Here is a 10,515-nt window from a genome sequence, read left to right as displayed (position 1 = left end):
CTAAGCATAGATTATGCAAATGTTGAAGTCATTTACATAATCAGAATATTTCGTAGAGATATGAGGTCTCCGAACTCTTGTTTCTTCAGTTTCTATTATAGATTGTTCGTACAACAAATTATGCTAATTGTAAATCTATTTGATATGAGTTCATGTGTAAAGTGGATTAGGAATAGATATTTTTGTAATACGTACGTGTGTATTACGGTTTACAATTACAAATATACAGACGCCCAAGGGCGCCTAGACCAAATACTGAAATAGACGAAATACGTGTTACACCAGTCTTCTCATCTTCTCACTGCCCAGGGCTGTATGGGACCCCTGGCTAGTGGAAGGGTAGCGGGGGACTCGATGTAGTCAGGCTGCATATTACACTAAGGGCTAAACCCATAAAACAACAAAAAAGTTGTATTTGTTTGGAGACAGACATAAAGAGACAGACTTGTTGATGGGAGTCAATCGGTACAAGTAAGTATATTTCAACAGGTGCTCTAGTTCCAAAAGCGCCACCTATAACTTAGGTCATACATACAGTGCCTTCCTCGTAGAAATGCACACAAAAAGTCACACACACACACACATACATACACAGAAACAAACAGACCAAAAACAATAGCTCAATTCTGCACGAAGGTAAGGCCACAGTAAGTAGTTTTATGGTCGAATTGACTTGTTGTACATTAAACCGTTCAATCGTTGCGGTTAACTCACGGTCAAAGTTCACTCGGGTCGACCGTCCAACGTTGTGAGCATTTCCGCTCAAAGAATTGTTATGGCGAGCTCTGACGATGTAGTGCGTTGTACTCCTCAGGGGGTGAACTACAACACTCTACAACACATGGTGAACGCAGACGGGCAGTATCTGTTCTGCAAGACTTGGGAGCCCGATCTGAAGGAAGGCGAGAAACCTAGGTAACTTCCTTCACTTTGACTTTAAATAGTTCGCTATTTTGTGACTGACAACAGGCAGGCATATGGCATACTTCTAAATCAAGGTGATATTCTCGAGTAAGCTGTGCTTTCAGTGTGCAAGATACCGTCTTAGGTGCCCATAGAGACTCCCATAGACCACTATATTAAAGGTTAAACTTTGTTTGATAGCTGAGGACATTTCACAGGTGTCTCTGTTGTGTTTTCTTGTACCAGGCACTGTTCCACGCTACTAAGCTCCATGTGAATGCCACACACTGTGTGCACAGGGACCGAAGGTCGCAAATAGAAGTGGCTAAACAAAATGAAATGTTTTTGCTTACTTTTGTGCGTGTAGGTGTGGCTTGTCCATATTTATAAATGCCATGATGTATCCTGTGTTAAGGGACACCGTGAATCATAGTTTTTCGATGTCAGTCACTAATGACCCTCAATGTTTTGGCCCTATTTACTTTGTCTTGCCAGTTTGTTATGATGTTACTTGAATCTAATCCATTCCTCTGTCCCATACCGGTCAGATTACATTGGCAACTAACTTATAACTCCTGACGGCAAAGATGACAACACCGTCTTCGCTATAACAGGTCATTGTACTCGACATGGCAATGTTATGAAATATACTCCAATATATAGCAGACAGTACAAATAAACAAACGTGTTATAGAATTAAGGTAAAGGACATCTCAAAATGACGTTCAAAGGACTCGCACGTTTTAAGCGGTTCCGTTCAAAAGTGTAGTTTGTGCCCTTAATTGAAGGACTGGCTTGTCATGGAAGGGTACAGAATAAAGCTGAAAAATGTTAACTTAACCATGACGTTGTCTTTTCTTCCCTAGAGCACTTCTATTCCATGCACATGGCTTAAGGTGCCACTGTGGTCTACTATCCTCCATCTTGGCACAACTTCTCAATGAGCACGGGATACTGGTCTTCTCACACGACCACGGTATGTGCTTCTTGGCGTTGGTTTTGAGAAACTGGGCATATACATCAGTCTGTATTTTGAGCATGTGATGTTCCAGCTTTGTTGTACTGATCATGATTATGACGCCACAAAGATGTGAGTTGTTAGTGTGTTACAGAACGATTCGGCGCATTTTCACCGTTATGCGAGGCAGCTCTACCTATGTGTCTTTTTTCTTTGACAAATAGGCAGAATGTACAAAGTCTTAGATTAGATCTACGTTTCACAGTTAGCGCTTTTTTTTAAAACATTGAACGACGGTTTAAAACATGACGTATCGTGTACACAAGTCGGCCATGGTCAGAGTGAGGGGATTCCAGGAGACCACATGGACCTAGAAGCCATGACCAGGGACGTCTTACAACACGTTGAAATGGTGTCGGCCAGGTACCCAGGTGTGCCCATCTTCTTGTCGGGACAGTCCATGGTGCGTCTAGATGCTTTCCTACGTTTTGTCGTCTTTTTCGTCCTTTCTTCCTTTCCCTTGCCTTTGTTTTCTTTCCAGATTTGTAACGGCTGCGTATTATTAAACTGAGTTTGCCTGTTTGCATGTATTTTTCAATGCGAAAATTATTCTCCGCGGCAGTGTCCCGGTCGGCGCAGGTGCATGGTTACAGTACCACTACCACTAAATAGTCTAATCTCCAGGCAGATCTATCGGTGGCATAAGGAGTTTATCTGGCCAAGATGTGTTCTGACACTCCTTTGTCAGCTAAAGTCGCCACCCGTAGATCTGCCTGGAGATTTATGAATAGTCATGTTTTTTGCAGGGTGGCCCTATTGCAATCCGGGCATCCCTGCAGCGTCCTGATCTATTTGCCGGGATGCTACTGTTGTCCCCTGCTATACGGGCCGCGCTGCTGGCAGGGATGGTAACATATCATTATCTACAGCCTCTAAACTGATAGTCAGAACAAAGTGTAGCATACATCTCATGTACTCATATTCATAATACAGTTGTATTTTATTATTGGTTATAACAATTATAGTCGTAGGTTTGTATGTTTTGATTGAGAAATGAAATTCTTGTAACTCATCATTGAAATATGAAGTAAAAACTATTTTAATTGTCAGAACTGGCTCTATCATGTGATATAGATATCAAGACCCTAGCACAAAAGACAACTTTTGAACTGAACCCCCTTAAAACAACGGTTATGTTGTCATGAAAATGCAGTCATTTTTTTACCGTTTGACAGATCGTCATAGGATCAATCGGTGCCTGGCTGCTTCCAGAGGTCCGTGTGGGCGGGCCTCGGCCGCTTCTGCTAAGCAAACACCAGGAAAGTGTGAGTTATGTTTGAAGTTGCTAGATGCTAAAAAGCAATGGGAAATGTAGGTTTACCTTAGGCTGGGTACCATCCAGGTAATAGTTCGCTCCTATGTTCGCTTCTGGAACAGCAGAGAAGTGACAGAATATAGTGTATAATGAATGTCAGAGCGAGAAGCGACTGTATATATATATATATATATATATATATATATATATATATATAGTGTATAATAAACGCCGGACCGAACTACTTTCCAGGTGGTACCCAGGCTTGGTTTACCTGTATGCCATCATGTATAGTTCGCCTGCGATGTAGGTTGTATTTTACTAATGATCTCACTTGACCGACTTTTTTTTACCTTGCAGCAAACGATGTACGCAAACGATCCTTTCGTCTTTAAAGAAGGGATTAAGTTGCGGGCGGCACATCAGCTGCTTAATGGTAGGGTACTTTTCTTATCTTCTAACAAAGAATAAAAATACAGAGCTTATTGTTTACACTGTGCTGGACGGAGAGAAATGTATGGTCTCATACACAAACCGACACCGCTCGGAATGTTTTGCTATACTTAACTATGTACCCTATCATTTACTGCACAAGTTTGTTACCCTAACGTACTTATGTCATCATAATATCAGTACGGTTTGCTATACTTAACTACATGCATGTACCCTATCGTTTATTGTACAAGTTTGCTACCTTAACGTAAAAACAGTATAAGCTACTTGGTATATTTCTTTTATTACATATGTATAGGTATAAAAGAAACACGTCAGCGGCTCCATGAAGTCGAGTGCCCATTTCTGATACTACACGGTGAGAACGACTCCGTAACAGACATCGGGGGGTCCCGAGAACTGTATGAGCAGGCCAGGAGTCAAGATAAACAAATAAAGGTACGTACGAGTACTGTATGTCTGCTGTTGTAGAGCGTTATGAATAATCTTTATTGTTTACTTTAACTGTACTACTTGCAGACCGAAAGTTTAGATAAAACAAAATACCATTAATTCTTTCATGTGTTTTGGGGAGAGGCTCGTCCCTGTATTGGAGGAGCGCCTTTGAATACAGTATATAAATCCTCAACCCCAGAGTCTCTTCCCGTTTTGGTCATCAGAGTAAGCTTTTCAAAACGAAAGATCTAGATGTCTATGAGATGAAAGTCTAGATGTACAAAAGATGTTCTAACGACAGACTATATCTAAAGGAAACCGGCCACGCGTTATTGGCTGACTGTGACAAGCCGACAGCCATCTGATTGGCCCTCATTGGTTCTCGCATGAAAACAAATGGATATCTTATGGTTTACAGCAATAACATTATACGTAACATGTGTGATGCCCGTTGTCATTCCTTCACTGCAAGACCGCCCAAACTACACCATATGACATACCATCTCAGTCTCTTTGTCTCTGATGTTGTATGTTTGTCACAGACGTACCCCAACTGTCTACACAACTTACTGCTGGAAACGCCTGACGATGTAGAGAAGGTTCAGAAGGACATCGTGGATTGGTTGTTACCCCGTGTGCACCGGGCACAGACTTCCTCCTCACATGTATGGTTATGAACTCTCATTACTACACCCCATAAGGGGTGGTATAACTCCAATGGTGCAGTATAACACCGTATGCATATACTACTAGTAGTACTTCTACTACTGACGCTTATGAACGTTACACGTCCATGTAAACAATATTCAGATACAAGTCAATCTCTACTACTGGATAAATTTTCTTCCGGACGTTTTAAGAGGCATCCATCACTCTTCTTCAGCATCGCTAGTGAAGAAAATTGTATTTGAATACTTCTACTACTATTACTACACATATCACAGTTTTGTAACTGTGCTTATCATCCAAAATATACCTGCATTTCTTTGATCGCAGATGATAGGTGTGCAAGCATTGTTTACATTGTAAATGCCATATACTGATTGTTTTCTTTAACGCACATTTTGTTGGAATAGGTTGAGTCAATCAGATGAAGGTCCAGGGAACTGAATGATACATCGATTTTATTCCCGTATCGTTATACATGTATATGTCGTATAGAAGATATCAGAGGTGAAATTTGATTCAATATACGTTACATAGTGTTGTAGTATATGAAATGCAGTACATGTTTTACCATGTGTGCGCACATTAGCCTGAGTAGCCACCATTATATTTGACTACGATATACATGTGATAATTGCTGTCTAGAATAGCACTCGTCAATAGATCGTCAATTATGCGTATGTATCATGACTAGTCTGACTAAGATATTGTGCTGCTATGTCTAAATCATGATATAATGACGCCAACTATTACCTAGCTTGTATATATCGTTCTGATAATTGGATTCAGTACGGATTGTAAACGTTTTGGTAATATATGATGCTAAACAAGTAAACAATGCTTCATATCAAATTCGTTATACGTGTGCAACAGTGCTTGTATCCTATATATCAGATCGTTTACTTGCGTACGTAAGAGAAAATAATGGTTGTCGTTGATGGTCATGACAGGGCTCTAGCCAGCTCGAAATTTTTTTCCGTCAGCCAATTCCCATTGCCGCGAAAACACTATTCCAGGAGTCAAAGAGAGACTGAACTGAGACCTTGAAAAATGGGTTTTAATGAGATTATCGTATGCGAAAGGGCGCCGACACACATTGTCAACAATCATAACAATAGCAAAACAAACAGTATGTGGCTTTTACGGCCGTGGATGGCGTCCCCAAGCGGCCTGTTGCTTCCACCAAGGAGTTTTTATCAGATTATTGTCCGTCAAGGTTGACGGATTGGTTTTAAATTTTTTCCGTCACACGCAGCAAATTTCTGTCAATTGACGGAAAAACGGACGCTGACTAGAGCCCTGGGTCATGATGTTAAAATGGTTCAGATAAGCCTTAAACATTGACGACACTAGCTATAGCTTCCCGGGCTAGGCCTGAATAGACATGCCGCGTGTTTACTAAGCACGTGTACGTGGCTCCAACGTACGTATACTTTCCCATTTTTGGACGTAACCCTTGGCATTCTGCCCGCTGGTACAGTGTGCCTTGTGTATACGTGAATACAACACCACTACCATAGTAGATACTTGTAGAGTACATAAGCCCTTAGGCCATGTTGATTTGATTATATGGATGACATCCTCTGGGAACTCCAAAACTGATGCGAGCGAGCGAATAAAAAAAAAGTTTGGCCAAAAAAAAAAGTTGCCTTCAGTATGAAATCAAAGTGGCCAGGAAGGTTGAACATAGGACTAAACACACATAGTATGGTATACCAACAGTTAGGTGTAGGGACCAGTACATCATACGGGTGCAAAACATTTTTTTTCTTCTTGGACCAATCCGAAAAAAAACAGACCTAAAAAACAACAACAGAGGAACAGGTTTCGCCAATTACAAAATGGACACACTATATGTCGGCAGCCATTTAGGGTCTAACCGGGGGACCAAGAAGACAACAAGAGCGAAGTCAAGTAAAGTTTATAGTCAATTGCACCAAGTTTCTACAGTCAAAGGTACAGTTAGCCTTTATTATATGGAGATGGGATTTTAAAATGCAGTGGGATCCACCAAACAGATTGCTTTGTTGCAAAATGGACCAATTACCATTGTTTTGAGTATTGCCAGTTCTCAAGTTTCCACAGACAATCAGGTCCAGGTTCATGTCCGGACCTGGAAATGATCCTCTGGACCTGAATTTTCTGTACAGGTACCTCCCTCAACCAACAATAGATTTTTTTTCTTTCTGTCCTTTCACATCTTATTCTTTGACTTTAGATTCATTTGGGCATTCTATGGCATTAGTTATCTGTTTTCTGATACTTTTCTTCAATCTACGGAATATTTGTGCTCATTTTACAGCTGCTTTGCACAATTTATTGTGTGGTCGAAAACTTTTTTTTTTTTTTTTTTGGAAATGGCCGAAAATTGGTGCGAGCGCGGATGTCATCCATATAATCAAATCAACGTGGCCTTACGTAGAGGAAGTGAGTCGGTAACATGGTAGCTATTGCTTCCTGGCTTTCATAATCAGGATTAGATCTTTTCATGTATGAAACATTCTCCTACGAACAACCTCGTCAACGGGCTGAGGTTTCCACTTTTGTGGGCGTGGCCTCTAACTAGCTATCAGCCAATCAGAGAACCGGTTTCACCTTGAAACGTTCAGGTGATTCTCTGTAAGCTGCAGCTGCAGTTGCCATCATACATCACTTCTTCCTTACATCAAAAGCTATTTGCCACCAAAAAATCAAGACCATAGCATGTCCAGGTAAAAAGATACAAAAATTGAAGTTCTGCTGCAGTACCAAGGTCACACACCAGGGGGCCCAAAATTGACCTTGACCTTTGTCTTCCCAGCCCGTACCCACATACCAAATATCATTGTATGGATCAAGAGGTTCCCAAGTTGATCACATGATGACCACAAATACATCCGGAAACGCACACACACAGACACACACACACAGACACACAGACACACAGACACACAGACACAGACACACTCAAAACTATACGTCCATTTTTCATGAAGGTAAATATACAAACACCCAAGTGGGGTGCCCAGACCAAATACTGAAATAGACGAAAATACGTGTTACAGCAGTCTTCTCACTGTCCAGGGCTGTATGGGGCCCTGACTAGTGGAAGGGTAGCGGGGGACTCGATGTAGTCAGGCTGCAGATTACACAGACTATGGGCTAAAAACATAAAATCTGACAAAACGTTGTATTTGTTTGGAGACAGGCATGAATAGACAGACTTGTAGATGGGGGTCAATCTGAACAAGTGACCGTAGGTAACATACTCTGTGACCTAGTTATGGTTTATGTCGGTTGTGATGTTTCTGTGGTGTATGACTTGGTGTTTATATCGCATACAGAACACATCACATCAGCTTATACCAAAACTTACATAAAACCTAACATACCTATCACTGCCAAATTCAAAACAGCCCTGTGAGCATTAACAGCGGAATCAGCGTCTCAATCGAACGACACCAAATGAAAACAACAACGCACACCCTTTCAAAAAGCGGGTTAGTCACAGCTGTGCTGTGGACATAACATAGCCCCATATCTGCTTGTAGATAAGTAATTGCCAAATCCCATCGTCTATAGGCCAGCTGTTCTACAATACCAGGGAAATAGGGGTGACATCTCAAATTATTACATCGATAATGAAAGCAGCTACCGCGAAAAAAAATGATCCCAAGGATCAAACACATTCTAACCATAAAATGCATATGACTATCAACCGCGCAAAATGCGTATGCTATGTCAAACCAACCTCAATAGTGGAAACGCAAAGCCCGAGCGAGATGGCATATTCCGACGAGGACAACATCTGCTTGACGGTATCAAATTACTACAAGGCTTAAGGCGCAATCATAAGGAAGACCTGAACCACTATACCGGACGGCGTAGGGGTGAAAACTGAAATTATTACATCCATAATAAAAACAGCTACGGCGAAAAAAAATAACGTGCATCATTTCCCAACCGAGTTCAGACGTAATAACAATAGACACGGGGATAAGAAATACGGTGCATAGTGACATAGGCGCGATCAGACGACGCGCAAAGTGATATCAAGATTCTGTTTCTGGAGGTTAGACAGCAATGTGCGAGAGTTACAAGTACATACTTATCAGCAGGTGCTCTAGCTGGAGAAGCGCCACCAATTCATGGGTCATACAATACAGTGCCTTTCTTGTAGAAGGTTAGCTCCAACACCACCACACTACACATAGATACACACACACACACACACACACACACACACACACACACACACACACACACACACACACACACACACATACACACACACACATAGTACACAATGTGACAGTTATGCAGTTATGTAACGATCGTAGACTAGTATCAGTTACCAACTTGGAAACTATACTTCTAAAACTATAGCTCACTAGTGTCACTTCTGCAAGTACAATGAAAGCTACTGCACAACAGGTTTTCCCATTTTGGTATTTGCATGTTGGTCATCTCCTGAGGGGAAAAGTTTTTTTTTTTTTAAGATAGGGGGGAGAATTAAAGAAAGTGCTGATCATTCATACAATTTATTTTTTTGTGGTCTGGATACATGTACCACATGTAATAAACCTCCATTTTCATAGAGGTAATCAGGGTTAACCTTGGCTACTCAGCAAGGCCGAATCGACTTGTTGTACATTAAACCATTCAATCGTTACGGTTAACTCACGGTCAAAGTTCACTCGGGTCGACCGTCCAACGTTGTGAGCATTTCCGCTCAAAGAATTGTTATGGCGAGCTCTGACGATGTAGTGCGTTGTACCCCTCAGGGGGTGAACTACAACACTCTACAACACATGGTGAACGCAGACGGGCAGTATCTGTTCTGCAAGACATGGGAGCCTGATCTGAAGGAAGGCGAGAAACCAAGGTAACTTCCTCCACTTTGACTTTAAATAGTTACTGACAACAGGCAGGCATATGGCATGGCCAGATTCTAAATCAAGGTGTTATTCTCGAGTAAGTTGTGCTTTCAGTGTGTGAGTGCCCTTCTTGGGTGCCCATGGAGTCCATAGAACTTAAAGGTTAAACATTACTTGATAAGTAAGATACATAAGTGAAGACATTCCACAGGTGTCTGCGCTGTGTTTTCTGGTTCCAGACACTGTTCCACACTACTAAGCCCCATGCGCACATGATTGTGTGCACATGGACCGAAGGTCGCAAATAGAAGTGTTTTGTTTACTTTTGTACGTGCAGGCGTGGCTTGCCCATATTTACAAATGCTGTGTATCCTGTGTTCAGGGACACAGATTGTCGATGTCAATGTTTTGGCCTTATTTACTTTGTCTTGCAAGTTTGTCATGATGTTACTTCAATCTAATTCAGATCTCTGCCCCATAAAAGTCAGATTAAATTGGCAACTTTTAACTCCTGACGGCAAAGATGCATTTCCATTGGGACAACACTATCTTGGCTATAACAGGGTATTGTGCTCGACATGTCAATATTATGAAATATACTCCAATATGTTGCAGACAGTACAAATTAACAAACGCGTTATAGCATTAAGGTAAACAACATCTTAATATCACTTCCAAGGAACCTGCACCTTTTATTAAGCGGTCCCGTTCAAAAGTATAGTTTGTGTTGTCACTAGCTGTCACCTTTTGCCCTTGAAGGACTGGCTTGTCATGGAAGCGGGTACAGAATAAAGCTGAAAAATGAAAATGAAAACTGAACCATGACGTTGTCTCTTCTTCCCTAGAGCACTACTTTTTCATGTACATGGCCTGAGGTGCCACTGTGGTCTACTATCCTCCATCTTGGCACGACTTTTCAATGGACACGG

General features: G+C 41.5%; 1 protein-coding gene across 1 annotated transcript; it reads left to right on the top strand.

The window, feature by feature from the left end:
* Positions 1-755: 755 nt before the first annotated feature.
* LOC118417480 (monoglyceride lipase-like) lies at positions 756-5,582 on the top strand. Its single transcript, XM_035823055.1, has 8 exons — positions 756-915; positions 1,770-1,879; positions 2,188-2,324; positions 2,668-2,769; positions 3,097-3,186; positions 3,537-3,612; positions 3,928-4,067; positions 4,607-5,582. Exons 1-8 carry the CDS (start codon positions 776-778, stop codon positions 4,739-4,741), a joined length of 930 nt encoding a protein of 309 aa, XP_035678948.1. The 5' UTR covers positions 756-775; the 3' UTR covers positions 4,742-5,582.
* The last annotated feature ends 4,933 nt before the right edge of the window (positions 5,583-10,515 follow it).

The sequence above is a fragment of the Branchiostoma floridae genome, chromosome 6 (assembly GCF_000003815.2).
Source record: "Branchiostoma floridae strain S238N-H82 chromosome 6, Bfl_VNyyK, whole genome shotgun sequence".
Lineage (NCBI taxonomy): Eukaryota > Metazoa > Chordata > Leptocardii > Amphioxiformes > Branchiostomatidae > Branchiostoma > Branchiostoma floridae.
This window is presented reverse-complemented; position numbering and strand designations above follow the sequence as displayed.

Coding starts and splice junctions, on each gene's coding strand:
- LOC118417480 (XM_035823055.1), top strand. CDS start 776: ATGGCGAGCTCTGACGATGTAGTGCGTTGTACTCCTCAGGGGGTGAAC. Junction 3,613..3,927: donor GGCACATCAGCTGCTTAATG/GTAGGGTACTTT, acceptor ACATATGTATAG/GTATAAAAGAAACACGTCAG. Junction 4,068..4,606: donor GTCAAGATAAACAAATAAAG/GTACGTACGAGT, acceptor TGTTTGTCACAG/ACGTACCCCAACTGTCTACA.